We start from the raw sequence: 16,679 nt of genomic DNA, 5'->3' as shown, positions 1-16,679 counted from the left end.
TTGGCTATGTCCCAATGCAAATCTCATCTTGAGTTGTAGTTCCCATAATCCACATGTGTTGTGGGAAGGACCAGGTGAAGATACTTGAATCATGGGGATGGTTTCCCCCATCCTGTTCTCACCATAATGAGTTAGTTCTCACAAGATCTGACGGTTTTAAAAGGGGCCTCCCCCTTCACTAGGTATTCATTCATTCTCCTTCCTGCCATCCTGTGAAGAAGGACATATTTTCTTCCCCTTCCATCATTACCATGAGTTTCCTGAGGCCTCCCCAGCCATGCTGAACTGTGAGTCAATTAAACCTCTTTCTTTTATAAATCACCCAGTCTCAGATAGAATCTTTGCAGCAATGTGAGAACAGACTAATACAATACTCCTCTGCATCTTTCTTTTTTCATTCAATAAGAGCTAGTAAAAAATCCCACCACCTCTTCTGCAATAGCTACTTATTCATTCTTTTAAATAAGTGCATAGTATTTCCATGGTGTGAATATATCATAATTCATTCAGTCATTGCCTTATTTAGGGTATTCAATTTATTTCTAGTTTTTCACAACTACAAACAATGTTGTAAAAATCATTTTTATACACATATTTATGAACCAAAGGTTTTATTTGTATAAGATAGACTCCCAGGAGTCAAATTTTAGGGTCTAAGGCGTATATTTACCTTTGATAGATAATGCCTGATAGCTTTCCCAAAGAGCTACAATACTTCACATTCCACCTTAAAAGGTACTGTAGCTCTGATTAATTTATGTGACTATTATAGGTATAAAGTTATAGTCTATTGTTATTTTAATTTTCACTTTCCAGATTACTAAGCATTGTTTCCAATGTTTCTTGGCCATTTGGTCTTGATCTTCAGTAAATTGTCTACAAATGTGCTTTGCCCTATTTTCTATTGGATCAAATGCCATTTTCTCAGGATTTTGTAAGAGTTTTATGGCAAACATGGAGTTGCCACACCCAGACCCTGCTACGATAAAGGACTCAGTCCCCAGCTGCGAGGAGTAAGGTTCACTGACAGCCTGCAGCTATTCACTTATTCAGGGTCCACCTCAAATTTGAACCAAGATCATAAAGTTCTTCTTCAGGCAGCCCATGGCCAATGAATGAGTGAGGCAGTGATAGCTGAGGGCATGCCCTTCTCCATTTCCACCATCACAGGACTCCACCAACAGACATCCTTGCTCCACAGCTCCCACTTGGCTGGCTGAGTAAGCTTGTAACAGAAGTGATGGCACCACCTGCTTCTCCCTTTTCCCCGAAATATTTTTTGCACCCCTATAAACCTTTTGCACCCCTAACTCCATATGTTTCCCAGAGAACTCAATCAGCACATTGTAAATATTATCCTTATTATGTCATCTACATTAATAGTTATCTAGAATAATCCTTTATTGACTTTATGGAAACTTTTGCCTACACATTATATTAATTTTCACAGAATCAAAAAATATCTATCAGTTCGATTATAATTTTTGAGTCTCCATTGTTGATTAAGATGCAGTTTTCCACCCCTAGATTGTACATGTAAATCCTACCTTTTTCTGCAAGATTTTTATTGCTTTTTGAAACTATGTATTTGGTCTGTTTATAATTTATTTCTAAATTTGGTTTTTATATTTATATAAGTGTTAATGAGTGTGTATAAGTGTCAAATAAATTTTTAAAAATAAGATGGGGTCTATTTTTATTTTCTTCCAGATGAATGTCTATTTGTGCCAACACTATTAAATAATCCTATTGTCTCCTCACTGAATAGAATTATCCTTCTTGTCATATATCACATTTCTACATGTACTTCAGTCTACTTTTGGATTGTCCTGATTCCCATCCAATACCAATTAAGTTGATTACAGTGACCATGTGTTATGTTCTAATATCCATCTTCCCTCTATATTGTAGATAGAGGGATTTCTGTAAAGTACAAATCTGACTTCCCACTATTAAGATTCATTGGCTTCCCAGTGCCAGCTGAATAGAGTCCAGGCTCTTTGGCACACATGGCCATGGCTCCTATCTACATCCCTGGAATCCTCTCTGGCTACACCACTTCTCTTCTTTCACACTCTAGGACTATTAGGCTACTTGAAATCCACTGAATACTAAATGCATTTCATGCTTTCACCTCTTAGTTATATGAAATCCCTTTCCCACCTCTCTTCCTTGAGCTGACCATCACTCCTTCAAAATTCATTTCAGACATTGTCTTTTCCAGAAAGTGTTTCCAAAACCCTCAAGTTACCATTTATTCTCCATTAATATCTTTTATACCCAGTGTACTATATTTACATCTTTTTAAGTGTGTCTGCCTTTTTAAGTGTGTATTTCCTCTGCCTTCTAGAAGAAAACAAAAAAAAAAAGCAGATCTTGAGGACCATGCTCTTCTGTAGGAGTTTCCACACATTGTGTTTGCAAATTCTTGTTGGTTTTTGAAGACGCCCATCATTTACTATGTCTCTATGTTAGTATTTATGCACATTATAAAATGTACACCAAAGAGTTTTAAGAAGATGAAGCAAATATTACTTTAAAATGTTTTGCTAATGGTGATGGCTTTATATCACCATTAGCTAATATCTTAAGAAACAATATCCATTTAGGGCCTTCTGTTGTTTACGGAAGAGGGTGTACATCCACATACTAAAAAGTCAATTTTGGGGAGCTGACTTCTTATAAGATACATTGTCACTGTTTTTACTTTGTGATGTGGCTGAGGACGTGCTTGTAGTAAGAATAGAAGAAGGGTACGCTCTGCAATTTTTGAAATGTTCACTAGAATTATCTTTGATTTATGTTCTCTGGAATATTTAAGCCATGCATCCATCTTGAGTTAGTTTAATTCAAACTAACACAACATAATTTAAAATTCATTTAGCTGGGCTCATGGACCAGGCAATGAGTTGGAGCTCTCAACTTCTCCATGTTCTAGAACTCCCAATCTTCCCTCAAAATATTTTTACCTATATATGGACCAAGTAAGGGTAAGAGCGGAATCTACATATCAAACATTAGCAAAGCTTGATTTACTTCTTATCAATTTAGATAAATAAAAATATGAGCTCTAATATTTTATTCCCATATCCCTGGGGTACTACTGCTCTACCTCAATAGTTTAAGATAAAATATTGAATGTCTGTTATGTGTCATTACAGAGTTAAGTTCACAGTGTACAAAAATGAATAAGACCCGACACACATCTCTAATCATCAAAGAAATGCAAATTAAAACTGCAATGATGTATCACCTCACATCTGTTATATGGCTATCATCAAAAAGGTGAAAGATAATAAGTGTTGGTGAGGATATGGAGAAAAGGGAAGCCTAGTTGGTGGAAATGTAAATTTGTGCAGTCATTTTGAAAAACAGTACAGAGCTTCCTCAAAAAAACTAAAAATAGAATTACCATATGATCCAGCAATCCCAGTTCTGGGTATACATTCAAAGAAACTGAAACAAGTATGTCAAAGAGATATCTGCACTCCCATGTTCACTGCAACATTATCCACAAAAACCAAGATATACAAGCAATCTAAGCGTCCATCAACAGATAAATGGGTAAAGATAATGTGGTATATGTACACAATGGAATACTATTCAGCCTTTAAAAAGGAAATCTTGTCATTTGCAACAATATAGATGAACCTGGAGGACAATATGTTAAGTGAAATAAGCCAGGCACAGAAAGGCAAATACTGCATGGTCTCACTTACATAGAGAATCTAAAAATGTCAAACTCATAGAAACAGAAAAAGGGAAGACATTGGTCAAAGGGTACAAAATTTTACTTAGATAGAATGAATAAGTTTTACTGATACATTTCAAAATTGCTAAAAGAGTAGATTTTAAATGTTCTCACCACAAGAAAAATGATAAGCAGATGAGAAGATGGATATGTTAATTCACTTGACTGAATTATTCCACTATATATAGATATCAAAATATCACATCGTACCACATAAATATATACAACTATGCACTTATAAAATATATTTATTTGTCAATTAAAAAAAGAACTAAAGAACATCAGAGCTATTAAAGGACCAACCAGTGAGCTTTTTAGATTTGCCTACCACCAGGCTGGCAGAAGCTTCCAAGAGTGAGAACTTACAGTGTGCCAATGAAAAGGAATCTGTACTCTCACAAATTGTTATGGGAAAATCAATCAGGAGAAATCAATTAAAATTTAGAATCCACATATCCATTGAGGGGGAAAAGGAACAAAGAAAAAGGTTATCTGGCAATAATCAATTGTTCTTCACTCTTAATCCAGAAGGTTGTCATAGTGGTCTAGAAGGACAGCTGTGTTCTAGCCATGAGCTAGCCTGTCTAAAGTACCAAGAAGTCTCCTAGTTTATATCTTAATGAAAAAAAAAGCCACCTCTTACTAAGCATCACAACTAAAACTTTCCTTTACAGTTAAACATGTCCAAATTCACTTCTGTGAGTTAAGGACAAGAAAGTAAGTATCTGATCTCATTCTACCGATAAGGATTAGAGGACAGTCCAGCTGGTGAGCCTCTTAATAGTCCAAGTGTCTAAAGTAAGAATCAAATGGTGGGGACTTAGACAAAGTGTGGTATGGGGTGAGGCTTATCTGTTCATTTATTCCCTTATTCTACAAATATTTTTTGAGTTCATACTTTATGCTCGTCAGTAGGTTCTATATCATATGTTCTTGTATCTAAGTAGTGCTCACAGTAAACAGCATAAGCAAATAAATGAACTAATTTTTACCAAAAAAAATCCAATAAATCAAATATTGTTCTAGTCTTCGTCTCTGTAACACCCTCTCCAAGTCTAAGTGTTGTGTTCCCTGTAGGAGAAAAGAAGATCTGAGCTGTCCTCTTTGCTTCCTTAAGGCATTTTTTTAAACTCCATCCCTCACCTCTCCTATTTCAAACATCCAACCATTACAGAGAAAAAGAAAGCACCTAAAATCCTCCAAAATGAAACAATAAGTTAATAGATCTGGAAACAAGAAAAAAATAAAATGGAAACAGAGGCATCTTCTAAACATGTCTTTTCATGTTGTTTTATCTACCAAGTTAAATCACTCCCTGGTCTGGGCTATCTCTGTACCTGGCAACTCTTCTACTGCCATGCTTAGCACGATGAATGTATAAACTTTTTACTTACTTAGCTGCTTCTTGCACTAGACCACAGGCTGCTTAGCTGCTTCTTGCACTAGATCACAGGCTGCCACTAGGTCTTGCTACCAGAGCAAGAACTAGGCCTTAATCATTGCTGTATCCCATGCCATAGCATAAAGCCTGCCCACAGGAGGCACAAAATAGTTATCCACGTCTATAAACTAGAGAATGCATCCAAAGGGTTATCAAGAAAGTGAGAGCCAGAAGTAGATATTAGGAGCTAGAATCTGAAGTTAGAAAACTCAAGAGGCAAGAAGGGAAGAACTGTCAACTAGGGAAGGCAAGAAAGAAGGGTAGTTGGGTAAATCCCTGAAACAAAGACTATGTTCTGAACAGATTGTGCGAAGAAAAAAGATGAGAAACATTGGGAACCTGGCAGAAAACTAAAGAAAATGGGATGTTTAGGTTTGCAATTTGTAATGTGCTATACTTTTATGTTTATCTTGGTAAACAGTATCTCCCATATGTGAAACCAGATTTCTAAATGAGCCTCACCAATCCCTCTCCATCATCACCCACGCCCAACAGTCTCAATTCCTCACTGGTATCTCTTTAACCTTTTCCCAGTGTTTGATTCTCACTCCTGTCACCTTTGTTCAGGTCCCCATTATTTTTCACTTGAATTGTTTTCTCCTCCAAATTCAATTATCTGTTTCCAATCTGTGCCCCTCAAAAACTCTTCTTTGATATGAAAATATCTTCCTAAAATTTGGATCTGATTATACAACTTCCTGGTTCAATCATCTTCAATGGTCCCTATTTACAAAGGTCTCCAGAATAAAATTCTCTTTATTGCCATAGTATAAGTAACATGACAAAGTGCACTGAGCCCGAACATAAATCATGCTACTGTAAAGACACATGCACACGCATGTTTATTGCAGCACTATTCACAATAGCAAAGACTTGGAACCAACCCAAATGTCCATCAACGATAGACTGGATTAAGAAAATGTGGCACATATACACCATGGAATACTATGCAGCCATAAAAAAGGATGAGTTCATGTCCTTTGCAGGGACATGGATGCAGCTGGAAACCATCATTCTGAGCAAGCTATCGCAAGGACAGAAAACCAAACACCACATGTTCTCACTCATAGGTGGGAACTGAACAACGAGAACACTTGGACACAGGGTGGGAAACATCACACCCCAGTGCCTGTTGTTGGGTAGGGGGCTGGTAGGGGGGGATAGCATTAGAAGAAATACTTAATGTAAATGATGAATTAATGGGTGCAGCAAACCAACATGGTACATGTATACCTATGTAACAAACCTGCACATTGTGCACATGTACCCTAGAACTTAAGGTATAATTTTAAAAAAGGAACAAAGTTTTGAAAATGATATCCACCACTTACTAGCAATGTGACCACGAGAGTCACTTTTACCTCTCTAAGACTCAGGTTTCCAATGAGAGAGAGAAAAAGAGAGACTAAGAAAAAGAGAGAACTAAGACTTAAAAAGAATGTGGCTAGCCCAGCGTTAGGTACATGATGCAGGCTCAATATCTTTCCCTCAATTTTTCTGCCCAGACCAGCATTCCAGCCTTAACGATGCCCTTACCCAGCCCTGGACACTGTGCTCTATGATGCTATCCTCTGTTCTCCCACAGACCGTTGATCATTGTTAATATATCACTCATCCTGTTATGCCTGTATTTTATTTTCTTATAAACATATTTATATTATACTGTTTGGAGTAATTAGTTTTTTCTATCCATCTAGATTTAAAATGCTTTGAGAACAGAGGTTTGACCTTGTTCTTCAAGCTTGTCCAACTGGTGGCCCATGGGCCACATTTGAATGCGGCCCAACACAAATTCGTAAACTGTCTTAAAACATTATGATATTTTGTGATTTTTTTTTTAGCTCATAAGCTATCGTTAGTGTTTATGTATTTTATGTGTGGCCCAAGACAATTCTTCTTCCAATGTAGCCCAGGGAAGCCAAAAGATTGGACACCCCTGTTCTTCATCTTCATATCTCCCATATTATATTCCATTATGTACTGCACAGAATAGGAACTCTGTTAAGTGTCTACTAAATTGGGGTGCATTGCATAATTTTATGTGGTTTATCCAAGTTTTAAAGCTGAACTTTCCTTTTGGTGTAAGAATTAATAGTAAGAGGCAGAACAGAGAACTGCCATACTGAAAATAAAGTATATCCCCCTAGTACCCAACACCAGCCTTGAAATACAGTTAGTGTTCCCTAAATTACGTGAATTTTTGTCAGATTAAACACCTACTGCGCTGAATACATTTTTTAAGAGAATGTAGTTCTTGAAAATAAGTGTTTTTAGTCAAAAAAGTTTTGGGCAAGAGAGGATAGTAACATCTACCCAAATCCAGCAACAGTCCTAGGAAAAAAAATGCCCAAAGAAGATTAGTTCTACTGGTATTGAACAGTAAGATTATTATGCTTTAGAATATGAGTTTTCATCTAAATAGGTTTGTATTCTCGATTTCCACAGAGACTGAAACCTGGTAAAATGAGCTTAAATTGCATGCAGAAATGTATAATGACTTTAGGGATTCTTCGGGTAAGATAAACAAAAATTGTTTCCCATTTTATTTTGGGTAAAATAATATGAAGAGCTAATCTTTGAATAAATCAAAAATTAATATAGTCTCTGTTTTTAATTCTATATCTTGAAGGCAAAGTAACCCAAAGTCAAACTTTTATAGTAGTGTGTACAACAGTTATTACTGGTGTAACTTTTAACAGTTGTTACTGCTGATTCTTTAAAAATATGTGGCAAAATGGTTATGATCAAGAACTGTGGGTTGGGGGGGAGACGAGGGTTAAACCTCCTACAGCTTTAGATCTTGACCAAATTACTTATCCTTCAAATCTCTGCTTCATCACGTACTATGACGATAATTGGAGCATCTATCTGGAAGGTTGCTGTGAGCATGAAAAGATTAAATGATACTGATCATAAAGCATTGTGCCTGAAACAAAGTGAGTACTTGATAAATGGCAGCTATAATAACGATAATCATTACTATAAGTTTATCCAGTTGTAATCATTTTAGCTACCTACTAGAAATACGTATTATTTACAAAGCAGTCTTCTTTCAGCCAGGCATGGTGGCGTGGGCCTGCCTGTGGTCCCAGCTACTCAGAAGGCTGAGGTGGGAGGATCGCTTGAGCCCAGGAGGTCGAGAATTCAGTGAGCGTGATCGCACCACTGCACTCCAGCCTGGGCGACAGAGTGAGCCTTCGTGTCTAAATAATTAGTTAACTGGACGGGCACGGTGGCTCAAGCCTGTAATCCCAACAATTTGAGCGGCCAAGACAGGCAGCTCACTTGAAGTCAGGAGTTCAAGCCTGGCCAACATGGTGAAACCCCGTCTCTACTAAAAATACAAAAATTAGCCGTGGTAGCGGGCGCCTGTAATCCCAGCTACTCGGGAGGCTGAGACAAGGAGAATCGCTTGAATCCGGAAGGCGGAGGTTGCAGTGAGCCGAGATCGCGCCACTGCACTCCAGCCTGGGCGACAGTGCGAGACTCCGTCTCAAAAATAAAAATAATTAGTAAATTAATTCATTAATTTAAGAAAAAAGCGCAATCTTCTTCCAAAGGCGATCCCAAGGCTGTTGGAGGCTGAAACCGCTAAGTCGCCCCCTACCGCGCGAGTGGCTTCGTCCCGGACCCCTCCAGAGACTGTGCCACTGCTGGAGGTGCTCAGCGGGGCCGGGACCCGCTTGGGGCGCCGTCCGGGGCGAGCACCGGAGCCCGACTGGGCTGAATGGCAGGTCCTGACCAAGCCACCCGCGCGGCCCCGCCCGCCTGGCGGGATGAGTGACGGCGGCAACAGGTGCAGAGCGGCGTCCGCGGCTTCTCGGGAGCCCCCGACTTTTGCGAGTCAGGCCCCGAGAGTCAGAGTTTGACTCTAGAACCTTCTTCGCTTTACACCAGTCTTCGGAAGTCGCCCGTCAACCGGCTTCTTCCACCTCAGTAAAGCCTTAAGGTCACCTCAACCTCTCGAAACCCACCAGTCCCAGAGGCCGACTCTTCTCAAGTGGAGGAGAGGGGAAGGCGTGCATGGAGCTTTGCCTGACCGCTCGCTCTCTCCTCCCCAGCCGTCTGAGAGAAAGCGAGAGGGGTCCCAGAACCGAGCCCTCGCTCCGCACGCCCCACGCCCGCCCCGCTGTGCCGTGCGCTCTGCCCCTGAGACGCCCCGGCTCGGAGTCCCAGGGCCACAGCCGAAACTCGCCCGCCCGAGCCCCTCTCCGGCTTGCGGCGCCCTCCCGCACCGCCACCTGCCACCCGAGGCGACGCAGTCCGCTTCTCCCCACCCGCCAGGTGGCAGGTTCAGGGCCCGGGTCCGAGCCTGCTTCCCTGCAGCTGCCACAGCCACCCTCGCCGCCAGGGGGCGAGAGTCGCAGGCAGGACAAGCAGCGCTGCTGCCTTGGCGTGAAGGTGGTTTCAAACTTTAGGCTTCTCTTCCCTACCCCGCGTCTCTGAAGAGCAGAGAGGAAGATGGAAATCGAGTCCGGGCCGGTGAGTACGGCGATCAGGGCCCCAGGGCGCGGGGTAGCAGGGAGAAGGAGCAGTGTGGAGCCTGTCCCTGAGGGCCTGGAGGGGCGAGGTGAAGGCCCCAAACGCTCGCTATCTGGTTGGGAAGAAACGTGGCCAGGTGCCCCATCGACCGCTGCCAGGAGCCGCCTGCCCGCAGACCTCGTCTGGCTGTGTCATGGGGGTCAGGAAGGCGCCGCCACGGGGCCTGGACTGGGTGTAGACGGGCCTGGGGACCTCAGGCGTGGATGTTTCGGGAGGCGGCGGGCGGCCAGGCACCCAGCGGAGTCCGAGCAGATAAACCGCTTTCCCGCCGAAATTGGGCTAGGCAGCGTCTTTGACGCTCCCTCCGGCCGAACTCGACCCAGCCGCCCAAGGCGAGGAGTTGCCAGGGCGGTCGACGCCTCCACTCCCCAACTGGTCAGCGAGGACCGGAAGGTCTCAGAGACCTGGCAGGGCCCGCCTGTGGCCCAGGCGGGACCCGGACACTCTAGCCCTGGCTGTGCACCCAAGCCAGTCAGGGTGGACTTGGGGAAGTGAAGGAGGACTGCCCGCACAGGCCCGAGGCGCAGCGGCAACGTGCCATCCTGCCCCGCCCCGTCCCGCCGCCAGCAGCCAATCAGGGAGCGCCGCGCGAGGGTGGGGACCAGCTGCGCATGAGGCCAGCGGCGGGGTCGCTGCCGTTGAGGCTTCCCGCCACTGCTGCTGGCGGATTTGTGGGGCAAAATTTCTCGCTGGCTAGCCTTCTTTTCCCTCCCGCACTTTGGTGGGGAGGGGGTGGATCCTCGTTTCGGTGCCCAAGTTCACGATGACCCGAGAGAACTCGAGGAAGTTGTCGCCGCGGCCATTTCCTCCAGTGCCGCAACTTGCTGGCCTTGGAGGGGGAGGAGCGCCGAGGCAATGACTGCGACGGTTAGCCCGCCCGTTCCTGCTGTCTTCGTTTGCAAAATAGATGCTAGATCTCGAGGTTGATTTTCAAGGGGAGGGGCCAGTGAGGGCACATTGCTTTGGAGGAGTAGTTTAATAAACTCTCTAGTGCTGGAAGTTTTAGCAAACGGAGGAGCCTTCAAACCCGACAACAGTCCCCATCTAGGTGTTTCCGTAACACATGCGGAATTATTGCTAGTGGAATTTCAGGCTTTCTTTGTTGTTTAACTCAATGCATCGCTAATTGTTTATAATGAACTTAGATGTTGCCTCCACCTGAGCCTTGCTATTGCTAACATTAAAATATTTTGTAGGCCTGGCGCGATGGCTCCCGCCTGTAATCCCAGCACTTTGGGAGGCCAAGGCGGGCGGATCACGAGGTCAGGAGATCGAGACCATCCTGGCCAACATGGTGAAAACCCGTCTCTACTAATACAAAAAAATTAGCTGGGCGTGGTGGTGCACGCCTGTAGTCTCAGCTACTCAGGAGGCTGAGGCAGGAGAATCTCTTGAACAGGGGAGGCGGAGGTTGCAGTGAGCCAAAATCACGCCACTGCACTCCAGCCTGGCGACAGAGCAAGACTCTGTCTCAAATATATACATATATATATATATTAGACTGCTGTTATACTGTATTCTTTAGCCTTCAGCCTATTTGGCATATCGTGAGCAGGTCTCTCCTGAAGAAATGATTCACTTTTAGTCATTCAGCAGATATTTATTGAGCACCTGCTGTGTACTGTCAGTACTTTAGATGCTGCCATGAAAAAAGCAAAACTTCTGCCCTAGTGCATTACATAATAGTGGAGACAGATAATAAACATACTAAGTAAACTATATCGTATGTTAGAAAATGATGAGGGAGAAAACTTAAGCAGAGCGAGCCCACAATAGAGCCTTAGAGAGTGGAGGAGAATGAAGTGAACTGAGTGTGAAAGGTTGTTTTTCTTTTCTCAGGGAGTATCCTTTAGTTTCTCGAGATTGGAAATAAAGCACTGTTTACTTCCGTTCATTTCATCCTTCTCTCAATGAAATATAATGGGGTTTGTCTTTTACTTAAACTTGCGAACATATTAGTACATCTTATTTTCAATAAGAGAATTTCATGAAGAATGATTTTTTAAATTTAGCAAATAGGTAATTTTGACACTGTAAACAAATGGGCAGAAAGACAAGATTACATCTACTAGAGTTGTTATATTATCTCTAGCAATACAAAATCCATAGCTGAAAAATACTAAGCATTCCAGAATTACCCATTCTGAGCATTATATCCTACTGAGCGAAGTGACTGAAGTCACAAATAACCTCCAAGTGCCCAGAGAGAAAGCTGTTAAGATTAGATTCCCAGTTTCTTTCATTGGAAATTACAACATAGTAATTATTAAATGTGGTGGCTTTTCTGTGTTTTAAAAGAAGTATTTACATATTCCCTTATTAGGAGTACGTACTTCCTTAAGGCTGGATGGGGAAGAGAGCCCATAAGGTCCAGCCTATAGCCCAATTGCCACTCCTGCCCTAGTCATTTCTCTGTATATCTTGCAAAGATTAATTTAGGGATTGTGATTGTATTGGCCAGAGAAGAAAGAGCAGAACAAATTTGAAAAAGAACAACTCTATTACCTGAGCTGGAAATTCATTTTCATGAGTTTGTTTCTCAGAGAATTGGAATTATGAACTTCAAGCTTTTGTTATTTTCTTTTTCTTTCTTTTTGAGATGGGGGTCTTTCTTTGTTGCCCAGGCTGGTCTCGAACTCCTGATCTCAAGCAATCCTCCTGCCTCAGCCTCCCAAGCAGCTGGGATTACAGGCACAAGCCACAACACCCAGTTTACTTCAAGTTTCTTGAAGCACACATTTAGGATATTATGGGGTTTGTCTTTAGGATATTATGGGGTTTGTCTCAGAAGTGTGTTTAGTGTTTCCAGATGGAAAATAATTCACCAGTTCTTGAATTGGTTTCTTTTCAACGTGATTCTCAAGTCTTGGGTTTTTTTTCAGTTATACCTTAAAAGTCTATTATCTTACCATTCTGCAAAGGCTTATACATTTATATATATTTATTAAAATTTAAATTATGTCCTCTAACTTAGAATTGTGAACATGTGGATATGTACTGAGCTAATTCTTTGGAATAAACATTTATGAGCTACAAGTATATAATTTTTTAACAAAATCAGTCCAATCTTCAAATTGACAAGTGCATTTAAAATTTTGACTTTCAGGCTGAAAATGGTGAATGTGAATGTTAGAGTTTATTAACTTGTCGATGACCATTAGTTAAAGAGCACCAGGAACCCATGCGTCATTTAATAAAGTTGGGTCTGTTAATTGTTCAAACAAGGGAAAACATAAACCATGGGGCCTCTCAATCAGAAGGTGTTAGAACTTACAGGATATAGGCTTCTGTTGAGCAATTTTTAGAGAGGGTTTAAGGAAGTAGGGCTTTACTCTGGAATGTATAGCGTCAGGAAATGGTAGTAATTCTATGATTGGATGTGTTAACTTTTATCTAAAAGGAAAGAAAAATGGATCGAGGCTAAAACTATAGCTGATAAAGAAGGAGCAGTCACTCATGTCAGCCAGAATGGAGGGTTGTTTGGTTATTCTTGTGGTTTGGGCAATGCCTTTGTTTTTGTCGGCATTCAAACATGATTATGGAGTGGTCTTGTTTTTAATCTTGATCCATCAGAGTCACAGGGTGACTTTGTCTGATGTTGGTGTTCTGTTAACAAGAGGACACCACAGCCTAGCTGTGAGTGCCAGGCCAACTCCTAACAACACCAGGGTGTAGTTGATTGTGTCAGGCTGGGACTGTTCTTCTCTTTCTCAAACATGTTCATGAGTTTAATATTCCCCTTAATAATTAAGTAATAGGTTTGATAATAATATAAGCATTTTAAGTAATATATTTAATATTTAAAATCTCTATAGTGGAGTAGATTCTGTGTTTCCTAGTTTTGTTGCCTTAAAAAGCTCTTAGCTCTAATTATAATTTTTATAATATTAAAAGTAAAGCCTAGAATACTATATTTTGCCTAAATGACTCTTCTTTTTGAAAAATATATGTTTTTGGTCTGCATCAAAAGCAGACTGCTTTATACCCAGTGCAAAAAGTGTAAAAGAATTTTATTTTACAGCAAACATCAAACCAGATGCAAACAGATTCATTATCTCCATCCCCTAATCCTGTGTCGCCTGTGCCTTTGAATAACCCAACAAGTGCCCCAAGATATGGAACAGTGATCCCTAATCGCATCTTTGTAGGAGGAATTGATTTTAAGGTACCTATTTATGCATGCAGTAAAGTATATTTTTTCATTAGAAGTCTTTATTTCTCAGAAATTGTTTCTTTGTGCAACTATAAAATAACATATTTGCATAATGATTAACAGATTTTGAATTATCCTATTATAAAGAATCTTTTCAACCAGCATGTAGGTTACATAAAGCATTAAAAACTGTTCAACGTCAGATATAAAGAAATTGATCCTCACTGACTTGCTGTGGGCTGCTAGCCACATAGTGACAGAGTGAGACTAGAAGCCTAGTTTTCTGTCTCATAGCTCCATACTCTTCCATACCAGAACTAATTATACTTTCTTGCCTAATATTCCAATAGCCAAAATAATTGATGATTATAATTTTCAAAAGAGACTCCATTTTTTAAAAACTTAGTTTTATGAAATACTATTTCTTTACGCCAACTCTTATCTCAGATTCCTGAGCAACCTCCTAGGCATCTATTCTTTGCAAAGCACTTTCTATGTTAGAATTTAGGATTTGATCACCAAAAAAGTCCTGTGTCCTTGTCAGAATAAAGCATCTTAAAAGTAGTATATTTAAGCAGAAAAAAAAATAACTATTCGGTACTAGGCTTAGTACCTGGGTGCCGAAATAATCTATACAACAAACCCCAATGATGAGTTTATAACAAATCTGCACGTGTACCCCGAACTTAAAATAAAAGTTTTTTAAAAAGTAATATATTTATATCATGTAATCAGCCATTCCACTGTTTCAAGGAAGCATAGTTCATGACATGATGTGCAGTGCCCCCCAGCCCACATAGGGGAGGTAAGAGTAAACACCTACAAGAAAGGCATGCATAGATATTTTAAGTGGAATACTCTTACTTTCAAATGGATATATAGAAGGATTTCCAAGCTTCTATTTTACATATTAGAAATTATAGGGAGAGTTATCATTTTCAACAAAAAAAAAACCTTCCTTATGCCATTAGGTGTGATATTTGACATTTATAACTATTTCCATATAACCAATCTGTTACAATTTGGGTGGAATTTCTTTTTTCCTGCACAAGAGAAATGTTACACTTAGTGTATTTGCCAAAACAATGAGTCTTAAACAAGTATATGATTGTTTCACTAAAAATAAAGTAAGAAAAATTATTTCTTATAAAATATTTATTTTTAAAAAGATTTTCTTTGTGGAAAATACTGATGGCTGGCAGAAATGTTCAATTTGGGAATTCATTTATATTACAATAGATTACCATGTTTTTAAAAATAAGTTATCAATAAATATAAACATTTGTATGGCCAGGTTATTTTAGGTTACTGAAGCCCATCAGCTACAGCATGCACTTTGGAGACGGTTGTTATAATGCAGCCATAGCTTTAAGGTAATTGCTAGGGCTTCCTCCTGTATACTTATACCTTTTTCAAAACCACAGATAAAGGCCAGCAAGGAAATCATTTACTTTAATAGCAAGTAGTCACAGACTTTTTAACCTTTCATTTTTATAAGCAAACAGACTATCCCTCTTAATGCTTACTTTTCTTGACTGTCTCTTTGTCACTAAAGAAGTGGAGCTACAAAATTGAGCTAGTGATTATTCTACCAGAGAATAGTTGGAATTAATTTGTATTCAAATATCTAGTAACAATTCTTATTCTAGCATTGATTTCATTTTCTGTTAACTGAAATAAAAGGCATTCAGTTTTTCTTAGATTGAATCAGTATTTGTCATTATCCAGCTTAGCAGGCTTTATGTTACCAACTAAAAACCAATAGTGTATGTAAGTAGTGAGGTGGCAGTTGAACTCAAAAGGCATAGCTCTGCACTAAGGCATGTCTTTTTGCAGTGTATATAAAGAAATTTTTTTCTAGAGAAAAGTTACTCTTGTATACAAACAGTTACAGCTAAACCAGGAAATGAAATTGCAATGAATTTAGTGTCAGTATTCTGAGAAAAGGTGATATGAGTCTATTATCAGACTATTTCAATTAAAAAAACAGACATGCCAAAACCATCTTTGTAGACACCTTGTATGCTTTAAATCTAATTATGATTCCAATTTTTATTTTATTATCAAAACAATGTCTGAATTTAGCTGAAATGTATATTGAGTACAGATAAGGAATCTAATAACTTTAAATCTTATAGTCACTCCATTGTTCTCACAGTTGAGTTCAAGCACTTTTGGAAATACATTCCTTTCCTAAAACTGACTTAGGAAAGGAGTTCCTGAGACTACTGATTAAAATAGAATGACTGGTGTAGGCCAACACAACCTAGTTCCACTGCCATGACTGTCTCTGAGCCACAAGAGCCAAAATAGTATTGTACCCTTACTATGGAAATAGCATTCCTAATCCAAATTGGCTTTTTAAAAACTGGCCAGCTAGAGAACAAGAATCATTTAAAGATTTCTTTAAATAGTGAGCTTTGTAGTTTTAAAATAATTCAGCTTACATTTTTATTGGCATATAGTAATTTAACAACATAGCTATTGCATAAAGCAAGATATTTACCTTGATTTTAATCACCTAGTGTTTTATGCACTGTTTTGATGATGAGAGGCATTTTTCATGCATCTTATCTATAACTTTTTCTGTCTCCAGAGCAAGCATGAGAATTATTCATCTTTTATCAACTAAAAATTCTTTTTAACGTTTTCTTTTTATGCCATTAGACAAATGAAAGTGATTTAAGAAAATTTTTTTCCCAGTATGGGTCTGTGAAAGAAGTGAAGATTGTAAATGACAGAGCTGGAGTATCCAAAGGGTTAGTATCACTATAGATTGCCTATAGAATTAG

At 39.8% G+C, this 16,679-nt stretch overlaps 1 protein-coding gene across 8 annotated transcripts in view; it reads left to right on the top strand.

Moving 5' to 3' along the window:
* The first annotated feature begins 9,160 nt into the window (after positions 1–9,160).
* The window catches only part of BOLL (boule homolog, RNA binding protein), a 133,541-nt gene continuing 126,022 nt past the window's right edge, over positions 9,161–16,679 (top strand). For 2 of the 8 annotated variants that reach the window (XM_055379336.2, XM_019022838.3), the window contains exons 1-3: positions 9,511–9,674; positions 13,756–13,899; positions 16,591–16,646. In XM_055379336.2, coding sequence (XP_055235311.1) covers positions 9,654–9,674; positions 13,756–13,899; positions 16,591–16,646 — 221 coding nt within the window. In that variant the 5' untranslated portion in view covers positions 9,511–9,653. Of the gene's footprint in view, positions 9,675–10,310; positions 10,602–13,755; positions 13,900–16,554; positions 16,647–16,679 lie in introns of those variants that run through there. The other 6 variants (XR_002005038.4, XM_004033004.4, XM_019022835.2 and 3 more) reach the window with 6 other exon arrangements.

This window comes from Gorilla gorilla, chromosome 11, assembly GCF_029281585.2.
Source record: "Gorilla gorilla gorilla isolate KB3781 chromosome 11, NHGRI_mGorGor1-v2.1_pri, whole genome shotgun sequence".
Taxonomy (NCBI): Eukaryota; Metazoa; Chordata; class Mammalia; order Primates; family Hominidae; genus Gorilla; species Gorilla gorilla.
Note: the sequence above shows the minus strand (reverse complement) of the source record. Positions and strands in the feature narration are given on the sequence as shown.